Source organism: Lepidothrix coronata, unplaced genomic scaffold (genome assembly GCF_001604755.1).
Source record: "Lepidothrix coronata isolate B3197 unplaced genomic scaffold, Lepidothrix_coronata-1.0 Scaffold102, whole genome shotgun sequence".
NCBI classification, from domain to species: Eukaryota; Metazoa; Chordata; class Aves; order Passeriformes; family Pipridae; genus Lepidothrix; species Lepidothrix coronata.
Genome location: NW_016690282.1, coordinates 1,873,317 through 1,901,281, shown reverse-complemented (window position 1 = coordinate 1,901,281; position 27,965 = coordinate 1,873,317). Strand labels below are relative to the sequence as shown.

The following is a 27,965-nucleotide window of genomic DNA, read 5'->3' as shown; positions in this document are numbered from 1 at the left end:
CCGGCAGGACCCCTGTCCCGGCAGCCGCCGCCCCTCCGCACGGTGGCTCCGTGCCTCGCTCAGCCCGTAGCTCGGCGGGGCCGGTCCGGGGCCCCTCCCGGGCGGCGGCGTCACAGCGGGGCCCAGCGGGCCCGCCCCGGCCAGCGCGCGGGTCACGTGAGCGGCGGCGGCGGCGGCGTCAGCTGATCGCGGCGCGGCGGCGGCGGCGATGGACTTTCTGCTGGGGAACCCCTTCAGCTCCCCCGTGGGGCAGCGCATCGGTGAGACTCGCGCCCGCGCCCCCCGAGCCCCCGCGCGGCTCCGCGTCCCCGCCCGCCCCCGCCGCCCCGGGGGCGCCCGACCGACCCTTCCTCGGGGAAGCGCCGGGCCCCGCCCCCGCGGCGGGACCGAGCAGCCACTGACCAATCAGAGCAGACCTCCTCTCTGACTGACGGGCACTGCCGGCCAATAGCGAGCGCACAGCCCGAGGCGGCTCCGCCGGGGGCCCCGCCAGCCAATCCGGGCGCAAGGGGGTCTCGGGGTGAAGTTTGCTCGCTTAAAGGGGCCGCGAGCCGGGGGTCCGGACCACGCCCCCCGAGGCCGCCAAGGCCCGTGATTGGCTCGAGGCCATTCCCGCCCGCGCCTCTTCGGGGGCTTCGCAGCAGGGGCGGGGCCACGCCGGGGGTACAGTGGGAACCGCTGATTGGCTGGGCTCCAGCTGCGGCGGCCTATCGCGGCCGGGCGGGAAGGGGCACGTGACACGCGGTGGCGCGAGGGGCGCCCTCGGGGGCTGAGGGGACAGAGGGGACAGTGAGGACAGAGGGGACACTGGGGACAGAGGGGACAGTGGGGGCTGCAGGGACAGCAGCTCCAGGTTGGGCTGTCCCTGTGACGTGTGGCTCACCCACTTGGACCAGCGTCCTTTACTCGAAGGTCATGCACGCTGGACACCCAGGGCAGCTGCCCTGAGCCTCCCCGTGCTGAGCTGTGGGACAAGCGTCATGGCTGTGGAGAGCAGCTCCCTGCGGCACGGGCCGGCTCAGGGCACTGAGCACCAACTATGGCAATTAACACGGCACCCACGCTGTGACCTCTCTGGTCTCCCGCAGTCCCTGCACTCAGGGCAGCTCAGGGAACGTGGGAGAAGGATGTGGTCTGAGAAAGCGGAGCAGCGATGCCACAGTTAGAACAAGACCATCAACAGCTGCACTGGCATTGGAACAGAGATTCTTAAAATCAGTTCTTTGAGCAGTTCTTAAAATAATTAGAATGAATTATTCCTCCCATTCCTCCCATGCTGTATTGCCTAAGGGCCTTCAATTTGCACTTGAACATTGATGCCCAACTAAACTCTCCATTTGTCAGTTTATGCACTTCCATTCTTGCTGTTTGTCACCCTTCAGACCTTTGCTCTTCACTGTGAACATCTGGTCCTGGGTTCAGTTGTTTTTGGTGAGCTCACATGAGTGAATGGGCTGTTGTGGCTGGGGCAGGAAGGGAGCAAGCAGCTGCTCTAAGTAATGCTTTTGTAGGCACTGCTTATTTTAGAGGCTGCCCTAAGCCATGTCCAAAAGTGGGTTGGCGGCACTGCGATGTGCCGCTCTGGTATTGGGACACATATGTGAGATGCACTACAGCAAGATGGGGGAAGGATCATCAGGGATCATTCTGTTATCAAAAACCTCCAGAAGATCTTCAGCATCTCCCCAGAAGAATGTCACATGTTCCATCATACATTCCAGGAAAAGCTGTCTCCTGCCCTTTCCCAAATAAATGCTCTTTGTTCTCTCAGTGACTGTATCAAATATGTCCTTTTGCTTGGGTAGAGGCAATCTGAAGATGTCACAGATCCCTTGTTGCCCTCCAGATCTTCTTGTCAGTATAGTAACCAGCTTGTAAGTGGGGTCCCTCTGGGCTTTGCTTCAATTAAAGAAGGGATTCCCAAGCAACAAACCAACAGCCAATAAGAGGGAAAAAAGGTATTTCAAGAGTGTTGTCAAAGAAGAGTTGAGAATCCTTAGTAGCAGAGGTACGATAGTAGGGAGATCTTAGTTGCTGGGGCTTGGGGTTATCTGAGTCCAAAGGGTTGGAGGAATTACAGCATATGTGTAAGGAAATCAGGCTGAAGGACTTGAAAGGGCTGGTGGCTGAAAATATGAATGTTTTCTCCTTTTGAACATTGCCTATCAACATCCTGGGGACATGGATAAATGCTATCTGCCCTGTTTAATTTGAGACGCGAACATGACTTACCCAAACTTGTTTGGTAGGTCCGTGGCAGCTTCGTGTCCAACCCATAAGCCTGATCACCAAACCTGCATAGTGCTGCTGCTTTGGGCTGTCTGCAAAAAGCTAATGCTGCGTCCTTGTAAATTACTTAGGCAAAGTCATGTACGCTTGATATAGCTTATGAGGTCTAAAATAGCTTTAGATGAAGGCTAAGGAATATAAAAAAATCCTCTGTGGCACACTGCAGCGACGTTCTCAAATTCCTTCATTAATGTTAATCTAGTAAGACCTATTTATTTTGCTGACTAGGAATCCAATGCTGAGATAATCTCAGTGATGTGTCACAGAATGAGTCAGTTGCAGAGGAGTAGGTTTTCTAGTTTCTTACTCACAGTTCTGAGATTTAGTCACAAAAGTTGCCTCTGTCCTGTTTTTGTTTGTGATGTCTCTTCCCAACTAAGAGGAATACAGACTTGCTTGTTTGTTTTTTCATTTTTTGTTTTATGAGTGGGTTTTTAAACACAGTACTTCTGACCAGTGGGAAATTTTCCAGAGTGATGAAGCATTGTAGTTTGGAATCCCCCCTCAAAAGGGAAATCCACTGCACCTCCATCTAAGAGCTAAGAGAAGCTTTTTTCCACTTTCAGAATGGAAAATCGAATTTCAAGCAGGTGAATTCCCTCTGAGTGAGAGAATGGAGAGGAAACCATCAATGCTCTCTCCTCACCCTCGAAGTCTGAAATAACTAGTAATTATAGCAATACTGAAAGGGACAGAGACAGGTTATTTCAGTGCATGAGGGCAGGCAAGGGAGAGGAGTAACGGTGTAGCAGCAGCAGTAAAAGTTGAGAGTGTAAAGAGGGAGCAAGTAAGAGAGGTTCATGGGTGAGGAAGAAGGGCAGATACAACACAATATGCTAGAAAAATCTCCACAGCCATTTGGATCCCACCTTGCAGGTGTCCCTGCACCCCTCTGTGAGTTGGGACCTTGGGAGCTGTTGTCAGTAACAGTCTCCTGTTGGAGCCAGGTGGGTCCCTGCGAGGCTGTGCTTCTCAAAAAAGCTTTACCTTGTCTTCTGTGCCCCCTCTGTGTGGAGAAGGGGAAAAGGCAGCAGTTGAAGAGTCAGTTGATCCCTGAGAGTTTGAACTGATTCGCAGGAAAGGAGCAGGAGTTCAGAGCCCCAAAAACCCACAGCACTATGTCAGCATAGTCTGTGTCCATCACTGTCCTGGAGTTAGGTTTGGAGCCGTATCTCTGTTCTCTCTAGAAAGCATTTTGTCCCCTCGGTCTTTGGAGGGGTGATACAGCTAAATGGTGGAGTCCTGACAGAGCTGAAGTTCCCTCAAGGGAAGTGAAAGCATGAGGCTTAGCAAGGACACTTTGTACAGGGTGCTGATTTGGGCCAGGGGCTTTATGAACCGAAGGGAGGTTGGGAGAAAGGACTGTTGTGTTCCTTTATGTTGAACCTATGCTGTCTTGTGCAATGGAATGTTGGTGCCCTCAAATGCCTGTTGAAATGGGTGAGAAGGTGCTTGATGCTTTGCTGAGGAACTTAAAGCCAGCAAGACTGATGACTGTAGGGAGCACTATTTAAGAGCTTGACTTGGAGAGGCACACAGTTTCTGACCTGCTATGGCAAAGCATATCACAGGGAAAGGGTTTCTGAACGGCGCCTGTCTGGTTATGGGTGCTTCAGATATGGGATGGGGAGCAAAGGGGACAGGAACCCACGCAGAATCTTCTGTCCCTGGCTCCTGTACTTCCCCACACTAGGGACTGCAGTGATGGTATGCTGCTGCAGGGACGGTTGGGTGGGATTGCCAGACTTAACAATGGGCTCTCCCCTGCCATGCATGAAGGCAGAGACAATAAACTTGAAAAGAAACAAAGTTGTGAAATTTACTCATGGCACAAAGCAAGGTGCAGCTCTGTTGGTCAGTTATATTTAGCTCAGAGTTCTTTTTTATCTGATGATTCCAAATAACTTTTATAACCCAGTTGCAATCAGTAGGAGCACATCAAATGCCAGGCAGGAAAAGAGTTGATGCTCTGGCTCAACCCGTACCACAGTCCTCAGTGGTGCTGGGTCATTCTGAGTAATTTGTGAGGCAGCAGACTGGAATCAGACAAACCCTAATGCTGTCACACCCAGGGAACTGGACTGGCTGCCAAAACAATGTGGCTTTGAAGCAGCCCCGTGAAGGGGCCTCCTGTACATTCAACAGCCAGTTGGTTTGGGGCTTGGAGGGAGACGGCATTCATAGATAATCTCTGCCAGGGGGAATTCTCCGCTGCAGGTCAGGCTCAGCTGTTAGCACACAGAAGGAGATGCTACCTGATGAGTCCCACCAAGCAAAGTGCTGGGCATGTGCTTGCGGCCTGCCTCCTGTGCTCCCTGTTTTTAGGGACTTGTCTCTGCCCTCAGCCATCCAGGTCTCAGATTTCATGAGGGGCAGAGGAGCTCATGTGCTAATTACAGCTCATGAAATGGGGCCAGCCACTCTGATCCTTCATGTGACTAATGAATTAGACTTTGTTTCTTTCCCTTCTGCAGGCTTTAGAAAAAGGATAAAGTTCAGGATTTCAGAGAAAACCCCAGCATATCTTATTAGGCTCGGGCAGTCCCTTAGAGCTTGGAAGAGAGCAAGAAGGATTAAAAGGGCATTAGCTCCAGCTCTCCCAAGGCCAGATAGGCCAGGCCTTAATCTGTACTGGGTGAATTCAAGTACTTTGTCCATGGAATTGCCTCAGGGTCACATTCTTGTTTTCCATATACCCTAATACTGCTCTTCCAGCTTTTTATTTTATAAGCCAAATTGCATTTATGACAGGTTTACTGCTTTCCTGCAGCTCTTCCTTGATGACTGTATGAACAAGGGTGATGGTAGCAGGATGACCACAGCATTGTGAACCAACAGCAAGGCAGTGTGTGTCACTTCTGAGGAAACCAAGTTTTGTCATAAGTGGCCAGAGCATGCATGGTTTATTTGCATTCGTGTCTGAAAAGCAAACCTGCTGCTTGACCTTGGCAGGATTGGTGTGTTTAGAGGAAAAGGAGTGGTGGGGAGCAGGTTACAGAGTGCCACCAAACATTGGGAAGCAAGGGAAAGCTGTTTGCAGATTCAGTTCATGTTTATGTACAATGCCAGTGAGAATGAGGAGGGCTGGGGAGATTTGAACAGCAAGGACTTGATGGTTAAAGGCAGTTTTTATTTTGTCCTTGGTTTCTTCTGTAGCTCAGAGCTTCCAAGCAGGCTCAGCCCTGTTCGTGAGTTGTGGGTCTTTCCTTCCATGTGCAGTGAGAAGACTGTGAGAAGAGAGGATGTAGACTTCCCTTTCAGCAGAGCAACCCCTATATGATGGCTTTGTGTGATTCATTGCCAGCAGCAGCAAACAGTACAGAGAAACTTCTGGCTTGTTCAAACCACGGTGTGTTGCGAGCAGGGAACGCCAGAGGAGAGCACAAGTGAAGGGTGGCTTTGTGACCATGTGTGCCAAAACCATCAGACTGACCTGAGCTGGAATCTGCCTGCCGGCAAGGCTGGCTGTGTGGTGTCCCAGGGCAGGAGGAAACCTGGAGCTCTGATATTACTGAGTCCTGATCCCAAAGATGCCCCAATGGAAAACATTTTCTCCCACATGTTACCACAGCTTCACCTATTGATTGGTATATGCCCTGGTGCACCAGACATGCCCATTGCCCTGGATATATTCTCTACCAAATCACCCAATGTGATGCTACCTCCTATGCCTCACTGAGGAAGCTTGGATCTGCCAGAGATCAGGATTCCTATGTAAAATTAGTACTCAAAGTGACAAAAGATCACCTGAATCAAGGAGCCTTATGGATATTACAGTAGTAGCCAGACCTTCAGAAAGGTGGAAGAACATCAAGAACATTCTGCCACTCTCCTTCCCTTGTCTGCCCTTTTCCATCTGGCTACGGCCACAATGTAATCAGCATAATCACAGTGTAATCAATACATTCTGCAGCCAACAGAAAAGGTGGTGGCTGCATAGTGATAATGTGCAGATAACTTCACACTGTGGTGTGCAATCTGTGGGAGGTTCACGTGTATAAGAGGCTGCCTTGCACAGTGCTGTGAATAGCTCTGAGCCTGACCCTTAAGAAACAGGACATCGCAAAACATGATGGATGTGCTTACCCAAGCAGGAGTTAAAAAGTCTTCCTGTGTGATGGCCTTATCCCATTACTGTGTGAATGGGCATTTAATTTCATTCCTGCACAGGGATCATTAGCTTCTGGGTCAAAAGGAGAAAAAGGCAGCTCTGCAGAGAAAAGGGCTCTCCAAAGGGATAGAGGACCCACAGCAGCAAGGGACAGCCCCAGATTTTGCAGGGACAGCAGTTTTGAAAATGCAAGCACTTCTGTTGGGTCTGAGCTCTCTTGAAGAGCACTTGGTAAGTGCTAAACCAGTCTGGCCAGTTTTAGTTCTCTAAGTCAAGTGTTTTGTAGGATGGGAGAGCTGGGAAGGATGGTTCTTGCCCTCTGCTTGCCATTTGCTGCGTCTCTGTGTTTCCCTGTGGTCTTGAGAGTGCCTGGGTCCTGCCGGCCCCGCTGGCAGTTCTCTTTCCCCCAGCCGCTGGTGGTGTCCCTGAAGGCATCAGTCAGTGGCGTGGCCAGGATGGAGACATGGCTGATTACAGGGTGGAAACACTGGTGCTCTCAGTAATAGCTGCTCATTTCCCAAATCTCTGCCTTGAATAAATAACATCAAGGCTGACTAAGGAATTCCTAATTAAAGGGAACACAATCAAAGCTGAAACAATATTGCTTTGACTTCAGCCTGCAGTTTGCTTCTGCCCACACTCCCCAGAGGCCAGAAGTTCAGGGGAGAGGTGTAAATGTTAAACAAGAGAGAGCCCTGCTTTGGTTGTTTATGTTTGCTTATTTTTTTTATAGGCCTGGTGTACAAAAAAAAAGGGGGGGTTGATTCTTTTGTCTCCTTAAGTGGTACAAACCAAGAGTGACTTTAGAGCCATGACAGTGCGAATGAACCAAACTGACAGTTTCTGGCCTTGCAGTAACAAAGCAAATAAGCCCCCTTTTCCCCAGCTGTGGAGCTGAAGTCATGCTGAGCCTCTTCCCTTCTCTCCAGTGATCACACAATGTGCGTGTCGGTAGCATGGGTGGCACGGGTGCACCCACCCATTCCAGCACCAGCCAGCCATGTGCTCTGCGGTGCTGACATCTAGTGGGCAGCACTTGGTGACTCGGAATTTGCAGCTGGGTTTGCCTCCTCGCATATTGTAGTGGAATCCAGCGAAGAAGAGGCTGGGATCTGCGGTGAGAGCTTAACAGCAGCCTGTGAGAGTGCCAGAGCGCTCTTAGCCCTACCCTGTTCTGGTTTCTGTTTTCCAGAGAGAGCTACCGATGGGTCCCTACGGAGCGAGGACTGGGCTCTCAACATGGAGATCTGTGACATCATTAACGAGACTGAAGAAGGGTAAGGAGAGCTGGCAAGGGTCCATATCCAGCAGCCGGTCCCAGCACACCCTGTAACACTACATGCCTAGGCTGCAGTGGTAGCATACATCGGTGGAGATAATAAGCTAGGCTTCCCAACAGTCCCTTAGACAAGACTCTGCTAGGAGGCCTAGAGACACAGCCAATCTGCCACAGCACTTGTTAGATGCTTCTGTATAATCTTAGGGAGTGCTGGGAGCCATTCAAACAGGCCTTCAGGGTCCCCAGAGAACCTTGATTCAATCCAGGCTGTCTCCCATGTCCCAAAGGCATATTTGTAATTCTTCCACTTTGGTTTATTCCTTCTTCATACCGCTCTCTTTCTTTCCTCTGGGAATGCAAAAATCTGCAGGCTGGTGACTGAGGAGAGAGCTGCTATTCAGTCCTCTCACTGTGCAAGTCCTGCTGGGGTTTGCTGCTCAGGTATTTTCATGTACAGTCACTCAGACTCACACAAAGTGGGTGGGGGAGCCCTTGTCTCCCTCTCCCTGCAGGGAGATGTTCATAAATCTGCCAGACTTGTTAACTCTGGACCTGGGGATTTGGCAATGAATTCAAGGGAGACTGCTCCTTCTCACAGTGGAGATGTCAAGAGCAGCATGTAAAAAAGAAGGTGCTACATGGAATAAAACATGTAGGTTTCACTCCTGCTGTCCTACCCCACAGTGATGTTGACAGAGGATTAGCAAGCCCAGTTTTCAGCTTCACAGTTGTATGAAAACAAAGTCAAACATCTCTACTCACAGATCTGTCACCACTTCTTTTTCATGCTATTCCCATGGTGCAAATACACCTGTCTCTGTCCACAGTTCTCAGTCCTGATCTGTGGCCACTTTTTTTAAGGTCTTGGCACCTGATAACACAGCTGCATCCTTCTGGGATGACAGGCTCTCCCACTGCCCTGCTAATGCCCATCCATTGACACCATGCTGCCCCATGGGCCAATACACTCCTTCCCTCCTCACTGCCTCAGTGTCTCCCCGCCACTCTTCTCCCCTAGCAGTGCTGCTCTTCCAGCTCAGCCTCACTTCCTGTGCTCTACTAGAGCATGTTGACTCATTTGTGCCCGCTCAAGACGAGTGGTCTGAGACCATGGTGTTTCTCCCCTCTGAGAATGGTTAAGGGGGCCCTACTGTGCTGCTGCTCTCTTTCCCACCTGCAATATAGGCAAGATTTTGCCACTGAATCTCCCCTGCAGCTTTTTACTCTCCTTTTCTCCAGGGAAATGTTGTTAAACAGCTTCTCTCTGAGCAACAGAGGAATTGCTGTAGCTTGCTCGCTCCTTCCTGTTTCTAACCCATGCCAAGCTTTTCGGTGACATTCTCCTTTTCAGTCTCTCTGCCATGGAATTTTGCTCTATCCCCAAGCTGTGTGTTTCTAGCATTGCCTTTACTCTGTTCTCTGTTGTGTCCTGAGCACCTTGAGTTGTTGCAGACATCAGCACAGAGGCCTCCAATTTCAGGAACAGCACTCAGGGACATGGTTTAGTGATGGACTTGGCAATGTTAGGTTTGCTGTTGGACTCGATGATCTTAAAAGGTCTTTTCCAACCTAAATGATTTCATGATTAGCAGGGCCCCACTACTCTTGCAGAACCACAGGCAGAAGCTGCTTTACCAGTCATTGCTTCAAGCCACCCTGAAAACCTGATGGGGAAGGACACCTGCATAGTATGAGGCATCCAGGGCCACTGGCTGTTTTTCTTTGCCTTGCTGTAGGTGGGGCTCAACCTTCTGATGATCTTTCTTCATCTCATTTCTCCCTCAGGCCCAAAGATGCCTTCCGAGCCATTAAGAAGAGAATTGTAGGGAACAAGAACTTCCATGAAGTTATGCTGGCTTTGACGGTGAGTGGTCAGGGCTCTTTCTCAGCTCTGCTGTAAAGCTGAGTGCTGAACACGAGCTTTAGCACATGTACTGAAAAGACACGTGTACCTAAAGCCAACAAGGCAAATAAACACATGTAGGCAGAGAAGGCTATAGCAACTGCTTCATTGCCTTTGAAGGTCCTGGAGACATGTGTCAAAAACTGCGGCCATCGCTTCCATGTCCTTGTGTCCAGCCAGGATTTTGTAGAAGGTGTCCTGGTGAGAACAATCCTGCCGAAGAACAACCCACCTGCCATAGTGCACGACAAGGTGCTGACCCTCATACAGGTGAGCCAAGAACTGTGAGCATCTGCACCAGTTCAGAGAGTGTTTGTCTTTAGGTTTTTGTACAGAAGAGTATTGTATTGATGATGGGCTGTGCTGTCTCCTTCTCCCCAGTCCTGGGCAGATGCCTTCCGTAGCTCACCAGACTTGACTGGTGTTGTTGCTGTCTATGAAGACCTGAGACGGAAGGGCCTAGAGTTCCCCATGACTGATCTGGACATGCTGTCACCCATCCACACACCACAGAGGGTATGGAAGCATTGCTGAATGTTGGGCAGCTGCCATTCTGGAGCTATGAGGGGACTTTAAGGACTCTGTCTTGCATTTAGAGGGCTTTTGGAGAGTGAGAATCTCCAGGACAGCCAAGAACTGTTGAAAGCAGATGCCATCAACATTTCTCCTCTAATGTCAGGTGTGAGTGTCTAACATGTTCTCTGTCACTTTTCCCACCTCTGTCTGTAGACTGTGTATAGCACTGACTCCCAATCCGGACAGAACTCACCTGCAGTCAACTCCCCTCAGCAGATAGAGTCCATCCTCCACCCTGTCACCTTGCCCACTGGAAGAGGCTCATCCAGTGACGCACCCATCACACCCACACCAGAGCAGGTGAGTTGGACACAAGCCCTGTGACATTCCTGACTCTCCCTGTGTTTGGGGGCTGTTTCACAAACACTATTCTGGTTCTGCTGTCCTGGTCCTTCCCCAGCCTCTGTCTTCAAGAGCCGTTCTTCTAAAGCACAGACTCTCAAGAGCTCCCCAGAGCTCCACTGTGGTCACATTGATGAGCTGGGACACCACAATCATGGAGTGGTTATGTTTTCCAAAGACAGGGCTGCCTGCAGGTAGAGGGAAGTTCTGGCTATAGGGAAGTGGGGACTAGAGATATCGAGGTTTAGAGTGAGGTCTTTATAATGCAGTTCAGCAAAAGCTTGCTCAGTAGATGTCTCCTTATCATCTTTGTTTATTTTGCCTCACTGCTTACTTTATACAAATCAACCTTGTCTGGCTCTGTGGTTTCTGAAGGCTAGGGCTTCCTCACTTGTTTCCCCATCCTCTTTTCTCCTTCCTCACTCTGACTTCATATGACACCATGTTCAGCACCAAACCTCCAGCTGTCAGTGTGTTGCATTCTCTTGCAGAACAGAGGGTAGAAACTCTTCTAAAGAGGCTCATTAGCAGCTTGTGAAACCAGAGGGATAAAGCTTCAACTGCACACTTAGCTGAGGCTCTCCTGTTGAATGGGAATTAATTTTTTCCCTCTCTTACACTGCTTTGGAAATTAAACCATTTAAGTGGCTGTCACACAGGAGCTGCTAGCTGTAGAGAGATTTGAATCACAACAGCAGCCTGTGCTGGCTACTAAAAGTCAAGGCTGGGCTAGTAGCCAAAGGTCCCAGGTGAAGGCCTGGCATCTGTTACCAGCAAATGAACTCAATGGTAAGTAATGGAGAGTCTTTCTGCTGGGAGCTCCCGAGAGCTTAACTGAGTGGCGACAGTGGTGAATTCTCCAGTGGCTGTTCCCTTCGGCTCTGTGAACACACGTACAAACATGGTGCTATTTACTGCCATTCAGAGTTACCTCAGCTACCTCCCCAGTCTTCCCAGGTGGAGCTGTCACTTCACTTCCTTTTGCAGATCGGGAAGCTGCGCAGTGAGCTGGAAGTGGTGAATGGGAACACAAAGGTCATGTCAGAGATGCTGACGGAGCTGGTGCCATCCCAGGCTGAGCCTTCTGACCTGGAGCTGCTGCAAGTAAGGAACGCTGGCAGGGGGGAGGGCTGGCACATGCAGCAAAATTTAGCAATGACTTGATGGACTGAGGCATGATGCCTGCCAGGCATGGGGAACAACTGGACAATTTAATGTGGGGCTTATCAGGGAGTAATGGGATAAGGGAGACACAGGGTAGGTGGAGGGAAATAGCACTACTGAGACTGGAATCATCTCACATGGGGACTTGTCCCTGAGGGCCTTTTTTTCTGGGCAATGTGTTATATAAAAAGCATACAATTATTCCATGTAGAGCCCAGACTCAATTTACCTCTCACACCAATATTTGTTGCCCATCAACAAACAGTTCCTGATAGATCCCAGTAGCCTCTGGAGTCTGTCTATTCCAGTCAGACTCCCAAATCTGTGAGTGCTCAGCCTTAGCGTGAGCTGTGTGGTAACTTGCCCTTGCTTTGAACAGGAGCTGAATCGGACATGCAGAGCCATGCAGCAGCGTGTACTGGAGCTGATTCCCCGTGTCCTCCATGAGCAACTCACTGAGGAGCTGCTTCTCATCAATGACAACCTCAATAACGTGTTTCTGCGACATGAAAGGTACCTCTCTCCTCCCTTCTCTGCCCTGCTCTCCCACAAGAGTTTACTGCCCCTTGAAGGCTGCCTATCCCACCCTTTTGATCTGCCCACAAGTATAATACTGAAGATGTATCAGTCTGTATCTTCCCTCTTTGAGAACAAAGCCAGTTCAGTTTTTGCTGACTAATTCCTGTACCTTCAAGACTGCTGTGTAAGTTACTCATGGGATATAAAGATGCCCTGGTGGCATAACCCAGAAGAAGAAGAAGGAACTGCATGGAAAGAGCTGGTTTTCTGGCTCTGAGGCAGATGGGGACAGAAATTGCCCAGGTGGGATCAGCACCCCGTTTTTTTCCCTACCATTTTATCAAACACATCTCTTTGCTAGGATGAAGTCTAGGGAATTTAGGCCCTGTGTCTGTATGGAGAGCTATGTTTAAAGCATTTTGCTTAGAAGTAGCTCTGGAAGATCACAAGGAGCTTTCTCTCTCAGAAGACGTCAACTGTGTGGGTCTTCAGTCTTGAGAGGAAATTAGGCCCTGAACCATGTTGCCCTCTTCCTATTATGTAGGAAGGGACAGGCTGTGCCAAGCCTTATAAGAAATCTGTGGGTGAATAAGCACATGCTATTGAAATGCATCCTGTCATTTTTCTTGCAGGTTTGAGCGCCTCCGGACAGGACAGCCTGTCAAGGTAACTCAGAGCAACTTCCCCTCTGTGCAGCTCGGACTGCATCCCACAGGTCCAGCCAGGTCCTGCTGAATTGGAGAGAGGTTCAGTCTGCCCCCCCAGAAGTGGTAGGCTTTGCTCTCCCAGCCAAGCTGCACCAGAACCCCTGGTGGTGCAGGACACTCTGGTTCCCACTGCTAGCCTCGCCCTCCCTGCCCATGGGAGTCTTCCTCTCACCCAAAGACCAAGAGCAGAGCAACAGCAGTTGTGGTTTTCCAGTACTGAGTTTTGGGAGGACCAATTCCTATATGAGCCTTCTCTGAGCACTGCCCTGTCCTCTGAACCAGCATCTACCCTACTTACTGACATCCAGCAGAGCTGGGAGGCTGGCTACTGAGGCCAGCCCTGGGACACTATTCCCAGCCAGTTCTCTGATCACTGTCCCCCTTCTCACAAGCAAAGGTTTCACAACTGGCATCTTTCAATGGGTATAGAAGGGCTTTCCTCTCCAGTATTAATGAGCTAGGATTGTAGGGCCAGGGTGTCCAAGCTTCAGAAACTCTCCACCATTTTCTTTTTTCTTCCTTCAAAGGCACCAAATGAGACAGAGAACAGCCTGATTGATCTGGGACCCAGTACTCCTTCTGCATTAAAACAGGCTGAAGTCACCAACAACCTTTCCTCTCAGCTGGCTGGAATGAGTATGTTTCCATGCACTTTTCCCCTCAGTCTTTCTCCTGTGCTGCACTGGGAATCCCTTCCTGCCCTTGAATCATCTCACAGAATTATATAATCATATTCACAGAGTAACCTAGGGAAATGGTGTATGTTTTCAACTAATAAACCCATGAAGAAACTTGTATATGCCCCAAGGCACTCAAGCATATGTCTTGGCACCCACACCTCACATTGTGCAGGAGGTAGGTATGACTTAAGAAGGACTTAGTCTGTGGCTAAGGACTAGGCCTTCCAGCAGGGTAGGGAATGAAATTGTCCCTTCTGCATGCCTGGCAGCATTGCCTAGTTGCCTCTCATGCTGTGTGGTGTCAGGCTGACCTCTAAGGTCTAGAAGAAGAAAATCAGCTGAAACTATGCTGTGAAGGCAGCCATGAGCATCTTGGGCTCAGGACTCAGGATTTGACAGATTGTTTACTCAAAAAGCCTTAGAGGTCCTGAGGGTTCTTCAAGATATACCAACAGCCTACATAACACTGCCTGAAGCTCTCATTGCCTGGGAGCACATTCAATACAGCTTGGATGCAGCTACCGAAAATTGGCAACACCGTTTTTATAGACAAGCCAGTTGAGATATTTTTCAAGTCAGGTTTTTTTCAGATGATGCCTGAATCATGAAAATCCACTCATCTGTCTCAGAGGTGCTTGCCCAGAAGCACAGGTCTTCCACAGGTTATGGAGCAATTCCCTCCCAAGCTGTCTAAAATGATCGGGAACATCTAGCCTTCAGCATCAGTTCAGTAAATTGATGATGATGCTTCTGCCTGAGACTGAGACAAAAATGTCTACTGAGCAGGCAAAGAAACTGCTGCTTTTACTTCACTCACAACACTACATGCACACGTAGCCTGTGCTGTAGCTGAGGGGCAGGATAGAGGAGTGGGCCTAGAACAGTTTAGCCTGTTCTGATGATAGCTTTCCATCTAGCACTCTCCAAGCCCACAGCCCTTCATTTACTGCTCTGAGCTGCCTGTTCACCCTTTCTTTCTCCCACAGACCTGGGCTCGAGCAGCGTAAGTGCGGGGCTGCACTCCCTCGACACCTCTGGCAAGCTGGAAGAAGACTTTGACATGTTTGCCCTGACCCGTGGCAGCTCGCTGGCTGAGCAGCGCCGAGGGTGAGTGCAGCAGCCCACTCTGTCCTGTCCTGCCTTCTTGTAAAGCAAGGAGGACTCAAGGCAACTGGGGCCATGACCCCAACCAACAGCAGTTCCTGGGAGACAGTAGGATGCAACAGAAATGCATTCTTTGGATGCACAGTGTTTGTAGGATGAGCTCTGTGCTCCCAGTCCTTTTTTCTGCTACCATCATCTCTCCTTCACAGTATCCTCCTGGGTATGGAGAGAAGGAAGCGGTCCCTATATATGAGCACTGTGGTTCCACATGTTCTCAGGAGATTCAGTGTCTGGAGATGAAGGTGTGGAGTGGGACTGGCTGAGTTTTCATGTCTGTCTCCAAACTCATGTGCCCTGACTGGGGTGATGTTGAATTTGGGAATTGCTAAATACCAATGCAGCCCAACAGGCAGAGTATTGAACTGGAGTGCAGGAAGAATGTGGTCAGTTGTGGCAGGGCAGGGCACTGCTCTGTGCCTCAGCTTCCCTGTTGGCAAGTGTGACTGATGTTTCTTCCACCATAGTATGTTTGAGACCTCCTGGTGTAAAGCACTAAGAGCTGGGTCTCCACAGTACTGGCTGAAGTGGTCTTCTCCACTGCAAAATGGATTCCTGAATCCTTGTTCTGGAGGAGCTGACAATGGCTGTGCTGACCAGATCCCTTGGGTTGGAGAGACTAGCTGATCTCACACTGCTTTCCTGTCAGTCATTCCCTGCTCTCCATCAGCTACCAAGCAGTAGAGCCCACAGGCAAATGGCTGTCTCCAGCCCTCAAAGACCTGTGCTCCTGCATCCACTGGGGTGCCTTGTTCTGCAGTTGGGCAGTAGCAAGTTANCTTTGCCTTGCTGTAGGTGGGGCTCAACCTTCTGATGATCTTTCTTCATCTCATTTCTCCCTCAGGCCCAAAGATGCCTTCCGAGCCATTAAGAAGAGAATTGTAGGGAACAAGAACTTCCATGAAGTTATGCTGGCTTTGACGGTGAGTGGTCAGGGCTCTTTCTCAGCTCTGCTGTAAAGCTGAGTGCTGAACACGAGCTTTAGCACATGTACTGAAAAGACACGTGTACCTAAAGCCAACAAGGCAAATAAACACATGTAGGCAGAGAAGGCTATAGCAACTGCTTCATTGCCTTTGAAGGTCCTGGAGACATGTGTCAAAAACTGCGGCCATCGCTTCCATGTCCTTGTGTCCAGCCAGGATTTTGTAGAAGGTGTCCTGGTGAGAACAATCCTGCCGAAGAACAACCCACCTGCCATAGTGCACGACAAGGTGCTGACCCTCATACAGGTGAGCCAAGAACTGTGAGCATCTGCACCAGTTCAGAGAGTGTTTGTCTTTAGGTTTTTGTACAGAAGAGTATTGTATTGATGATGGGCTGTGCTGTCTCCTTCTCCCCAGTCCTGGGCAGATGCCTTCCGTAGCTCACCAGACTTGACTGGTGTTGTTGCTGTCTATGAAGACCTGAGACGGAAGGGCCTAGAGTTCCCCATGACTGATCTGGACATGCTGTCACCCATCCACACACCACAGAGGGTATGGAAGCATTGCTGAATGTTGGGCAGCTGCCATTCTGGAGCTATGAGGGGACTTTAAGGACTCTGTCTTGCATTTAGAGGGCTTTTGGAGAGTGAGAATCTCCAGGACAGCCAAGAACTGTTGAAAGCAGATGCCATCAACATTTCTCCTCTAATGTCAGGTGTGAGTGTCTAACATGTTCTCTGTCACTTTTCCCACCTCTGTCTGTAGACTGTGTATAGCACTGACTCCCAATCCGGACAGAACTCACCTGCAGTCAACTCCCCTCAGCAGATAGAGTCCATCCTCCACCCTGTCACCTTGCCCACTGGAAGAGGCTCATCCAGTGACGCACCCATCACACCCACACCAGAGCAGGTGAGTTGGACACAAGCCCTGTGACATTCCTGACTCTCCCTGTGTTTGGGGGCTGTTTCACAAACACTATTCTGGTTCTGCTGTCCTGGTCCTTCCCCAGCCTCTGTCTTCAAGAGCCGTTCTTCTAAAGCACAGACTCTCAAGAGCTCCCCAGAGCTCCACTGTGGTCACATTGATGAGCTGGGACACCACAATCATGGAGTGGTTATGTTTTCCAAAGACAGGGCTGCCTGCAGGTAGAGGGAAGTTCTGGCTATAGGGAAGTGGGGACTAGAGATATCGAGGTTTAGAGTGAGGTCTTTATAATGCAGTTCAGCAAAAGCTTGCTCAGTAGATGTCTCCTTATCATCTTTGTTTATTTTGCCTCACTGCTTACTTTATACAAATCAACCTTGTCTGGCTCTGTGGTTTCTGAAGGCTAGGGCTTCCTCACTTGTTTCCCCATCCTCTTTTCTCCTTCCTCACTCTGACTTCATATGACACCATGTTCAGCACCAAACCTCCAGCTGTCAGTGTGTTGCATTCTCTTGCAGAACAGAGGGTAGAAACTCTTCTAAAGAGGCTCATTAGCAGCTTGTGAAACCAGAGGGATAAAGCTTCAACTGCACACTTAGCTGAGGCTCTCCTGTTGAATGGGAATTAATTTTTTCCCTCTCTTACACTGCTTTGGAAATTAAACCATTTAAGTGGCTGTCACACAGGAGCTGCTAGCTGTAGAGAGATTTGAATCACAACAGCAGCCTGTGCTGGCTACTAAAAGTCAAGGCTGGGCTAGTAGCCAAAGGTCCCAGGTGAAGGCCTGGCATCTGTTACCAGCAAATGAACTCAATGGTAAGTAATGGAGAGTCTTTCTGCTGGGAGCTCCCGAGAGCTTAACTGAGTGGCGACAGTGGTGAATTCTCCAGTGGCTGTTCCCTTCGGCTCTGTGAACACACGTACAAACATGGTGCTATTTACTGCCATTCAGAGTTACCTCAGCTACCTCCCCAGTCTTCCCAGGTGGAGCTGTCACTTCACTTCCTTTTGCAGATCGGGAAGCTGCGCAGTGAGCTGGAAGTGGTGAATGGGAACACAAAGGTCATGTCAGAGATGCTGACGGAGCTGGTGCCATCCCAGGCTGAGCCTTCTGACCTGGAGCTGCTGCAAGTAAGGAACGCTGGCAGGGGGGAGGGCTGGCACATGCAGCAAAATTTAGCAATGACTTGATGGACTGAGGCATGATGCCTGCCAGGCATGGGGAACAACTGGACAATTTAATGTGGGGCTTATCAGGGAGTAATGGGATAAGGGAGACACAGGGTAGGTGGAGGGAAATAGCACTACTGAGACTGGAATCATCTCACATGGGGACTTGTCCCTGAGGGCCTTTTTTTCTGGGCAATGTGTTATATAAAAAGCATACAATTATTCCATGTAGAGCCCAGACTCAATTTACCTCTCACACCAATATTTGTTGCCCATCAACAAACAGTTCCTGATAGATCCCAGTAGCCTCTGGAGTCTGTCTATTCCAGTCAGACTCCCAAATCTGTGAGTGCTCAGCCTTAGCGTGAGCTGTGTGGTAACTTGCCCTTGCTTTGAACAGGAGCTGAATCGGACATGCAGAGCCATGCAGCAGCGTGTACTGGAGCTGATTCCCCGTGTCCTCCATGAGCAACTCACTGAGGAGCTGCTTCTCATCAATGACAACCTCAATAACGTGTTTCTGCGACATGAAAGGTACCTCTCTCCTCCCTTCTCTGCCCTGCTCTCCCACAAGAGTTTACTGCCCCTTGAAGGCTGCCTATCCCACCCTTTTGATCTGCCCACAAGTATAATACTGAAGATGTATCAGTCTGTATCTTCCCTCTTTGAGAACAAAGCCAGTTCAGTTTTTGCTGACTAATTCCTGTACCTTCAAGACTGCTGTGTAAGTTACTCATGGGATATAAAGATGCCCTGGTGGCATAACCCAGAAGAAGAAGAAGGAACTGCATGGAAAGAGCTGGTTTTCTGGCTCTGAGGCAGATGGGGACAGAAATTGCCCAGGTGGGATCAGCACCCCGTTTTTTTCCCTACCATTTTATCAAACACATCTCTTTGCTAGGATGAAGTCTAGGGAATTTAGGCCCTGTGTCTGTATGGAGAGCTATGTTTAAAGCATTTTGCTTAGAAGTAGCTCTGGAAGATCACAAGGAGCTTTCTCTCTCAGAAGACGTCAACTGTGTGGGTCTTCAGTCTTGAGAGGAAATTAGGCCCTGAACCATGTTGCCCTCTTCCTATTATGTAGGAAGGGACAGGCTGTGCCAAGCCTTATAAGAAATCTGTGGGTGAATAAGCACATGCTATTGAAATGCATCCTGTCATTTTTCTTGCAGGTTTGAGCGCCTCCGGACAGGACAGCCTGTCAAGGTAACTCAGAGCAACTTCCCCTCTGTGCAGCTCGGACTGCATCCCACAGGTCCAGCCAGGTCCTGCTGAATTGGAGAGAGGTTCAGTCTGCCCCCCCAGAAGTGGTAGGCTTTGCTCTCCCAGCCAAGCTGCACCAGAACCCCTGGTGGTGCAGGACACTCTGGTTCCCACTGCTAGCCTCGCCCTCCCTGCCCATGGGAGTCTTCCTCTCACCCAAAGACCAAGAGCAGAGCAACAGCAGTTGTGGTTTTCCAGTACTGAGTTTTGGGAGGACCAATTCCTATATGAGCCTTCTCTGAGCACTGCCCTGTCCTCTGAACCAGCATCTACCCTACTTACTGACATCCAGCAGAGCTGGGAGGCTGGCTACTGAGGCCAGCCCTGGGACACTATTCCCAGCCAGTTCTCTGATCACTGTCCCCCTTCTCACAAGCAAAGGCTTCACAACTGGCATCTTTCAATGGGTATAGAAGGGCTTTCCTCTCCAGTATTAATGAGCTAGGATTGTAGGGCCAGGGTGTCCAAGCTTCAGAAACTCTCCACCATTTTCTTTTTTCTTCCTTCAAAGGCACCAAATGAGACAGAGAACAGCCTGATTGATCTGGGACCCAGTACTCCTTCTGCATTAAAACAGGCTGAAGTCACCAACAACCTTTCCTCTCAGCTGGCTGGAATGAGTATGTTTCCATGCACTTTTCCCCTCAGTCTTTCTCCTGTGCTGCACTGGGAATCCCTTCCTGCCCTTGAATCATCTCACAGAATTATATAATCATATTCACAGAGTAACCTAGGGAAATGGTGTATGTTTTCAACTAATAAACCCATGAAGAAACTTGTATATGCCCCAAGGCACTCAAGCATATGTCTTGGCACCCACACCTCACATTGTGCAGGAGGTAGGTATGACTTAAGAAGGACTTAGTCTGTGGCTAAGGACTAGGCCTTCCAGCAGGGTAGGGAATGAAATTGTCCCTTCTGCATGCCTGGCAGCATTGCCTAGTTGCCTCTCATGCTGTGTGGTGTCAGGCTGACCTCTAAGGTCTAGAAGAAGAAAATCAGCTGAAACTATGCTGTGAAGGCAGCCATGAGCATCTTGGGCTCAGGACTCAGGATTTGACAGATTGTTTACTCAAAAAGCCTTAGAGGTCCTGAGGGTTCTTCAAGATATACCAACAGCCTACATAACACTGCCTGAAGCTCTCATTGCCTGGGAGCACATTCAATACAGCTTGGATGCAGCTACCGAAAATTGGCAACACCGTTTTTATAGACAAGCCAGTTGAGATATTTTTCAAGTCAGGTTTTTTTCAGATGATGCCTGAATCATGAAAATCCACTCATCTGTCTCAGAGGTGCTTGCCCAGAAGCACAGGTCTTCCACAGGTTATGGAGCAATTCCCTCCCAAGCTGTCTAAAATGATCGGGAACATCTAGCCTTCAGCATCAGTTCAGTAAATTGATGATGATGCTTCTGCCTGAGACTGAGACAAAAATGTCTACTGAGCAGGCAAAGAAACTGCTGCTTTTACTTCACTCACAACACTACATGCACACGTAGCCTGTGCTGTAGCTGAGGGGCAGGATAGAGGAGTGGGCCTAGAACAGTTTAGCCTGTTCTGATGATAGCTTTCCATCTAGCACTCTCCAAGCCCACAGCCCTTCATTTACTGCTCTGAGCTGCCTGTTCACCCTTTCTTTCTCCCACAGACCTGGGCTCGAGCAGCGTAAGTGCGGGGCTGCACTCCCTCGACACCTCTGGCAAGCTGGAAGAAGACTTTGACATGTTTGCCCTGACCCGTGGCAGCTCGCTGGCTGAGCAGCGCCGAGGGTGAGTGCAGCAGCCCACTCTGTCCTGTCCTGCCTTCTTGTAAAGCAAGGAGGACTCAAGGCAACTGGGGCCATGACCCCAACCAACAGCAGTTCCTGGGAGACAGTAGGATGCAACAGAAATGCATTCTTTGGATGCACAGTGTTTGTAGGATGAGCTCTGTGCTCCCAGTCCTTTTTTCTGCTACCATCATCTCTCCTTCACAGTATCCTCCTGGGTATGGAGAGAAGGAAGCGGTCCCTATATATGAGCACTGTGGTTCCACATGTTCTCAGGAGATTCAGTGTCTGGAGATGAAGGTGTGGAGTGGGACTGGCTGAGTTTTCATGTCTGTCTCCAAACTCATGTGCCCTGACTGGGGTGATGTTGAATTTGGGAATTGCTAAATACCAATGCAGCCCAACAGGCAGAGTATTGAACTGGAGTGCAGGAAGAATGTGGTCAGTTGTGGCAGGGCAGGGCACTGCTCTGTGCCTCAGCTTCCCTGTTGGCAAGTGTGACTGATGTTTCTTCCACCATAGTATGTTTGAGACCTCCTGGTGTAAAGCACTAAGAGCTGGGTCTCCACAGTACTGGCTGAAGTGGTCTTCTCCACTGCAAAATGGATTCCTGAATCCTTGTTCTGGAGGAGCTGACAATGGCTGTGCTGACCAGATCCCTTGGGTTGGAGAGACTAGCTGATCTCACACTGCTTTCCTGTCAGTCATTCCCTGCTCTCCATCAGCTACCAAGCAGTAGAGCCCACAGGCAAATGGCTGTCTCCAGCCCTCAAAGACCTGTGCTCCTGCATCCACTGGGGTGCCTTGTTCTGCAGTTGGGCAGTAGCAAGGTCTCTTAAGGACATCTCCTTCCATTCCTCTGCTTCATACTGCTTCTGATAAAAGTGGTGGGGAAACCTGTGGCCTACACATGACTTCATGTGTTTTGTCCATGGGTTTCCCCACCACTTTTATGGTGGGATGTGCTGCCTGAGGGCAGAGGCAGTACAGCACAGAAACAATCGTGCCAACAGCACCTGATCTGGGGCTGAAATCTGAGCCACTGGCATGTGCTGAGTGCTGGAGGCTGGGGGAGATCTGCACAGGGGTGAAATTGTATCCTCTTTGCTGTGGCGCAATCCTTAACAGGCTGAGGCACAACTAACAAGACATCTTCTATTTATTCCTCACTGCCCTTCATCTGCCTGCACTTGCACTCCTGCCAAGTAATCTCTACTAGCTCAGGCTTCACATTTCGCTCATCAGCATCAGCTCTCAGTGCCTCCCTCCACCTGAACAGACCCATTGCCCTACAGCTCCCAAACAGGACATGCTGGCAGGAGACATACGCAAAGCCATTGGGGTTTGTTCCTGACCCCCCATGCTTCATGTGTGCCTCAGTGAAGCAGTGCTTGAAACACTTCAAGCCTTTCCTGCCATTCTTCCTCATCAGCGGCATGATAGCAGCACTGTACTTCATCCTGGATGCCATTGTCCACAGCGGCCCCTTCACAGATGAGCACTTCTTTGAGAAATTTGAGCAGCGGTGGCCCAAGCCCCTGGCCCCCAGCAAAAACAGCTCCACTTGATGGTCTGCTGGATCTGCGGAAAGGGGCCCAGGAGCAGCTGCAGAGGTGACTTGTGGAGAGTTTCTGTGAAAGGTTTCATTCTCCTAGCATGGATGGAGCGTTTTCCCCACTCTACATGGATCAAATGGGGACATGTGGCATTATCATGTGTGCTGGCAGCCTAGAGAAATGGAATGAGGGAGTTTACGGGTGAGGAGTATCTGCATGTGGAAAGAGGTTGCTGTAACGGTGCACTTGGAGACCATGAAGCAATACTAGGATCTTCTGATCATCCAGTCTCACCTATGTAGCATGGGTCAGTGAGTCTCTGCCACCATCAGTTCTTGAGTTGTATCAGTTAAAGAGATGTTTTTGAGCTGTGTTTGTGTCTATGAAGGTAGGTGAGTATGTAGGGGCTTGTTGCTCAAATCCTTTCTAAAGTAGCTGTAATATTCTGGTCAGTCTGTGTTAGTTTTCTCTCTTTATAGTCAACCCCAAAGAAGGTAAGCATTGTGGTTGATGCACCTATCTCTGTAAGTCTGTATCTTAGTTTCATATCATACCTTGTCATCCTCCTGTCATGTGCCACAGTTGTCCTATGGTATCCCATAATAATGTTGCAGTGAGTAGATTAGTCTGTTTTGTGGTGAGCTATACCTTTAATAGGGGTTTTGCTCACCTTTCTAGAAGCTCTTGGGAGCAGAATGGCAAGAGATGAAAAGCTGTGCCGTCAGAAGAACTGAATATATGTTTAGGAGTTTCTGCTCTTCACTCTCAGGCATCTCAATGGCCTGTGTGTTATCTAATTTCATGCTTTCAGGGTAAAGTACGAAGATCCCCAAGCCACCAAAGGACTCGCTGGTGCCCTGGATGCCCGGCAGCAGAACACAGGAACAGTAAGTGGCCACAGAGCTTTTAGTGTATTGCCAGGAATAAGAGTATCCTCCTTGCTCACCAATGCAATAAATGTTCTGTCTGTTTGGAAAAAATCAAGTGTTTTACATTACCAGTGATAACATTCAGTCTCCACCAACCTGCATGTCCTACCTGGGCTACATACCTCATTCTTTAAACCCCTGAGGTGGGAAACTATGGAAAGTCTGGGGTTGACTCAGTCAGTCACAGGATGTCCTCCCTATATCTGCAGGGAAATTCCCACCTGGAAATGTATGTTTTATTCATCTTAAGCAGGTTTCCAAGTCCAGTTGCCCTCTCTCTGCAATCAGAGAAGTAGGCCACCAGTACAATGTGTTTTTTCCCCCACCCTAAACCCACTGCCTCCCCTCTCCTTCATACTCTGCAATGCAGGCTCTCTCTCATCCAGGGGGAGTCTGGTGCCTCTAATGATGGAGCCCAGCTGACTAAATGGATGATGCGGCAAGGAATGGTGAGATCTGAGATCGTGGAGGGCCAGCAGGGAGGAAGGAGGCTGGGGCTGCTGAAGTAGAAGTGGTGCTGGCACAGCACATGAGGATGCACAGCAGACATCAGCAGAGATTGCAAACTGAAATGGGGCAACCCTGGCCTGGGCCAGTGGTGGAGACCAGAGTTGGGAAGGAAGCAGGCAGAGTGTCAGCCTCAAGTAAACATGTCTGTAGGAAAAAATCCTAGGAGCTCTGAGGCCAAGAGAGCATGTGCCACTCTGAGCTAGAGGATGGCCTGTTTTGAGGTGGGTATCTGGGGCAGAGGCACTAGCTGGTGGCATCATGAGGGAGGCTACTGCCATTCATTCCCCTTGTAGCCTCTCCTGCTTAGCAGGAGCTGCCCCATTTGGAGGAAAACACGTTGTGACTTTTACTGTTCAAGGCCTCCTCCTGTAGCTTGAGTGTTTGAGCTTTCAGGCTGTTGAATTTGGTCTTTTAGTAGCAGGAATTCCTACAATTACATTCCCTCAGGCACATGGAGGCTTTGACAGCTCCCAGGTCTGAAGCTTGTTAGCCTGTCTTCCTGTAATGGGCACTGCCCAGACTGATGTCTGCTTTAGGAAGTTTCCCCACATGCTGTCCCCTTGGCTTGAATGCACTTCTACTCCAAAGAGTTTCTCTCTGGGTAGGCAAAGCCAGTTCGCTTCGAAACTTCCCTAATCTCATACATCCTCTTCCATCCCCATTTATCCACCTGCTAGCTGTGGTAACTATCTGCACTTGCTCCCTGGTTTGGGGAAATCGGCCTGTCCTTGGTAAGAAGGTGGTGTTCTTTTTCTTGGTCTTGGTGTTTTCCAGAGGGCAAGGAAGCTGTACATATTAGAAGACTAATAAATAAGTTACCACAAATACTCTCATGCTTCTGCTTGTGGAGCCTTTAGCAAGGGCTGTTTCTTGCTCAGCTTTGTTCAGGAGCTCCTGAATAGAGAAAAGGATCAGACTTGGTTTCCTTCCAGGTTATCTTTGTACACTAGTAATATGTCTCTTTGCTGCTTAAATTGACCAGGGACATGAATTATTCTCAGATAACCTCATCCCTACTGAAAGTAAAATTTACTTTTATTGTAGATGACTCTCTCTTTGATGAATCTCTCTCAGTAGTTTGGTGTGATGTCAAATCCTGCTGTGCTTCATGATCCTACCAGGGAATCAGTTCTTGGCAGGTGTCTTTCCCCCTTATTGTGGTGCCAAACCTGGCACGTCTGATATCTTCAGCATTGCAGACTTTGACATCAGACTGTCACTAGATTTTAGAAGGGAAGAGGTGTGGAGAAACGCACATCTCTTGTCCTCTGGCTGCATAACACAAGCAGCCAACTTCCACCTAGTGAGACCTCACCAAAATGGAAAGTCTGGTCTGGTCCTAATACCCCAAAGCCAACTGCCAAACCACAGAGGTTTTTAATGGCATGTACCCTGGAAACTATGCATGTCTGGCCATGGATGGGGGACAGGAAGCAGGTGAGCAGTGGCATTGGTAGCTGGGAGAGCTTTGCAGTGGCGCTGGCTGGATTTGGAAGGGCCTCAGCTGACTGAACAGTGGAGTGAGAGGGTGAGCCTCTGGGTTGGGCTTTCATTTTGCATAGTGGATTTCCTGGAACATCGTCTCTTTTCTTGGCTTCATCATCCTTTTTCCTTCTGTCCTAGGTGCCGGTTCCTCAAGCCAATTTCATGGAAGACATAGAAAAGTGGCTCTCCACTGATGTGGTAAGTGAGGGGCTGCTTTCCTGGAGCCAGCTGTCCTGACAGAGTTGTCTGCAGGGCTGGACTTCAGATGGTGGACAACATTGCTGAACATGTGGCACAGGCTGCTCAGAGAGAACAGGGAAGAAAAAGCCAAGGACACAGGGCAACGGTATAATTAGGCTTCTGGAAGGTATAGCAAATGAACTGAGGATCAGGGCCGCTCTAACATATCCGTACTGCAGAAGTGGGGGGAGAACTACCTTGTTTCTCTCTGTGCAAAGAATCACATCTGTGAGACACCTTTATCTACCTTCCTTGTAACCGTGCCCTTCTCATTCTTCTCTAGGGAGAATCAGAGGATGCAAAAGGTGTCACCAGCGAAGGTAAGATAATCCAGCTATCCCTTTTCTCTAACTGTTCCTGGCAGCATGTTGGCTCTTCCATTCTTTACTAATGCTCTGCTCTTCTCTTTCCGTAGAGTTTGACAAATTTCTGGAAGAGCGAGCGAAAGTTGCGGACCGCCTACCCACTTTGTCCAGCTCCTCAGCAGGGACATCTGTCTCTCCTCCAACTGCCAGCCATCATCGGAAGCAAGCAAAGGAAGATGATGCTATGTTTGCTTTGTGAATGCTATGGACCGGTGTGCTGTGGAGCAAGAGGCTGTGTGTGCGGTTTTGCTTGCCTCCAACCAGGGGCCAGCAGAGGAAGGACTCTGTCCCCTTCCTCCATTCTCTTCCTCTTTTACCTTTGAGTTCTTTTTATTATTAAGCTGCTTTCAGACTTCAGATAATCTTTGTTGTGTTTAGGGATATCACACAATAGACTTGTGAAGGGGGGTTTCAAAGCTGCTAGAGAATGTGGGAGTTCAGTGGGCTTTTCTCTTTTTGGTACAGTGTGGGCAAAGCAGAAGAAGCTCTGGAGGAAGCTCCCCATCCTACTCTCCGATGACGTAGTTAGAGATCTTGCCCAAGAAAAAGGAGAGGCTGCAGTCTGCTGCTGAAATCATTCCTGCCTGCCTCTTCCCTCACCCCTTCCCTAGAATGGATATCCAGCCCTCTGCTCGGCAGTATTAGACTGGAAAGCACAGGGATGTGAAGCATTACTGGTGGCCAAGGAAGAACACTATTGATAGAGGGAACCTGTTGCTCTAATCTCTCTTGCACAAGTGCTTGTGGTATGCAACACCTTCCCACTCATAACCCCTTCTCTTCCTTTCCTCCCCTCCCCATCAGTTTATCCAGAATCCTACCCACAGCCCAGACGTTTCCATTGCAAGACAGCCAGTTACCCAGGCCCTTGGCAGCACAGAAGGCTTGAGCTGCAAGTGGTACCCCAGGCTGAAGGGGCTGTCTCTCATGGGGTAGGATGTGCCTTCAGCAAACCATCTGCAGTTAATTTAATTCTCCCATTATTATACTTTTCTCCCGATGTGATCCTACCCCCCTCTCTCACTTCCACTGATGCCTTCCACCACATCGTGCCGTGGTGTGGGGAGTCTCTCTGTATAGACTCCTTCAGAGTAGCTGTGTGTTCTGGGGTCGCAGAGCTGGGTTCCCTAAAGCAGGAGGCCCTTACATTGGCACTGTTACACCACTGGGGGGAACATGCTGTTGCTGCAGTAGCTTGCTCAGCTTGTGAGAACAGGGGCGAAGCGAGGCATCCATCATCTCATGCCAGCCAAGCAGTCCTGCAGCAGCCAGGAGCTCCTTTGCACATGGGGAGCAAAACCCTTCAGAGCAAACCACACATGGTGCCCGATTGTAAATGAAAACCAGGGAGGAGGGTGCCAAGCCCAGGGCTCCTGCTCGTGGGATTTCTTGTTGAGCGTGGGAGAGTTGCCTTTTTTTACTGCACATTAAAGGAGCAAAGATTTGAGCCTCCCTTGAAGATATGGTGTGTGCTGTCAGTGCCAGTGTGGGGAGGGGAGGATCCTGTGGGGAGAAGAGGAGTGAAACCATGCAGCCACATTTGCTTTCCTTGAAAAGGCAAGGACACTGTCATGCTGAGAGGAAGCACCAAGGGTGCTGGGAGCCATGGCAGGTGCTTGCTGCTTTTTACCACAGTCTCCTGGGTCGGTGACTACAGCCCATCTCACAGTAGCCAGAGGGTGAGATACCTCCTCTCCTTTCCCCCTCTGCCTTGTGACCAGATCTGAATACCCACCTTGCAGCCCATAAGTCATTTATAAGGACATGCAAGAAATACAGTTGCTACGAAAGGGCCCTCTGGTATCCACAGGGCGTTCTCAGTTGTCCCCATGCATGCAGCTGAGTGGAAGCTGAGGGACGCATTCTTAAAAGGAGGTTGAATGGGTTGAAAGTGTCATCTGAGCCCTACACTTGTGGGAAGGAGTTAAATTAGCTGAAGTTGTCCAAACCTCAGCACCTCCCTCTCCCCATGCCTGCTCTTCAGTTTCAGCTGTACCAAGCTCAGGCAGAGCCTTGAGGGTCAGAGCTGCAAGGAAGCTGGGCTGCAGCTGGAATAATCAGGGTGCTCTTTTTCCTCCTCTGTAAGCAGCTGT

General features: G+C 49.7%; 2 protein-coding genes across 2 annotated transcripts; both read left to right on the top strand.

The window, feature by feature from the left end:
* Nucleotides 1-151: 151 nt before the first annotated feature.
* On the top strand, nucleotides 152-14,698 carry LOC108501522 (target of Myb protein 1). Its single transcript, XM_017823492.1, has 11 exons — nucleotides 152-260; nucleotides 7,593-7,677; nucleotides 9,465-9,543; nucleotides 9,703-9,852; nucleotides 9,964-10,098; nucleotides 10,312-10,458; nucleotides 11,488-11,604; nucleotides 12,044-12,177; nucleotides 12,816-12,849; nucleotides 13,418-13,526; nucleotides 14,557-14,698. Exons 1-11 carry the CDS (start codon nucleotides 209-211, stop codon nucleotides 14,679-14,681), a joined length of 1,167 nt encoding a protein of 388 aa, XP_017678981.1. The 5' UTR covers nucleotides 152-208; the 3' UTR covers nucleotides 14,682-14,698.
* Nucleotides 14,699-15,112: 414 nt separating this feature from the next.
* On the top strand, nucleotides 15,113-27,331 carry TOM1 (target of myb1 membrane trafficking protein). Its single transcript, XM_017823311.1, has 14 exons — nucleotides 15,113-15,117; nucleotides 15,576-15,654; nucleotides 15,814-15,963; nucleotides 16,075-16,209; nucleotides 16,423-16,569; nucleotides 17,599-17,715; nucleotides 18,155-18,288; nucleotides 18,927-18,960; nucleotides 19,529-19,637; nucleotides 20,668-20,788; nucleotides 23,155-23,230; nucleotides 25,406-25,465; nucleotides 25,791-25,827; nucleotides 25,923-27,331. Exons 1-14 carry the CDS (start codon nucleotides 15,113-15,115, stop codon nucleotides 26,069-26,071), a joined length of 1,353 nt encoding a protein of 450 aa, XP_017678800.1. The 3' UTR covers nucleotides 26,072-27,331.
* The last annotated feature ends 634 nt before the right edge of the window (nucleotides 27,332-27,965 follow it).

What these genes read in the sequence shown, in the direction of transcription:
- LOC108501522 (XM_017823492.1), top strand. Translation starts at nt 209, where the DNA reads ATGGACTTTCTGCTGGGGAACCCCTTCAGCTCCCCCGTGGGGCAGCGC. An exon ending in ATTAACGAGACTGAAGAAGG is followed by an intron (nt 7,678 to 9,464) that starts GTAAGGAGAGCT and finishes TTTCTCCCTCAG; the next exon opens with GCCCAAAGATGCCTTCCGAG. An exon ending in GTGTTTCTGCGACATGAAAG is followed by an intron (nt 12,178 to 12,815) that starts GTACCTCTCTCC and finishes TTTTTCTTGCAG; the next exon opens with GTTTGAGCGCCTCCGGACAG.
- TOM1 (XM_017823311.1), top strand. An exon ending in AGGTGCTGACCCTCATACAG is followed by an intron (nt 15,964 to 16,074) that starts GTGAGCCAAGAA and finishes CCTTCTCCCCAG; the next exon opens with TCCTGGGCAGATGCCTTCCG. An exon ending in GGCAGCAGAACACAGGAACA is followed by an intron (nt 23,231 to 25,405) that starts GTAAGTGGCCAC and finishes CTTCTGTCCTAG; the next exon opens with GTGCCGGTTCCTCAAGCCAA.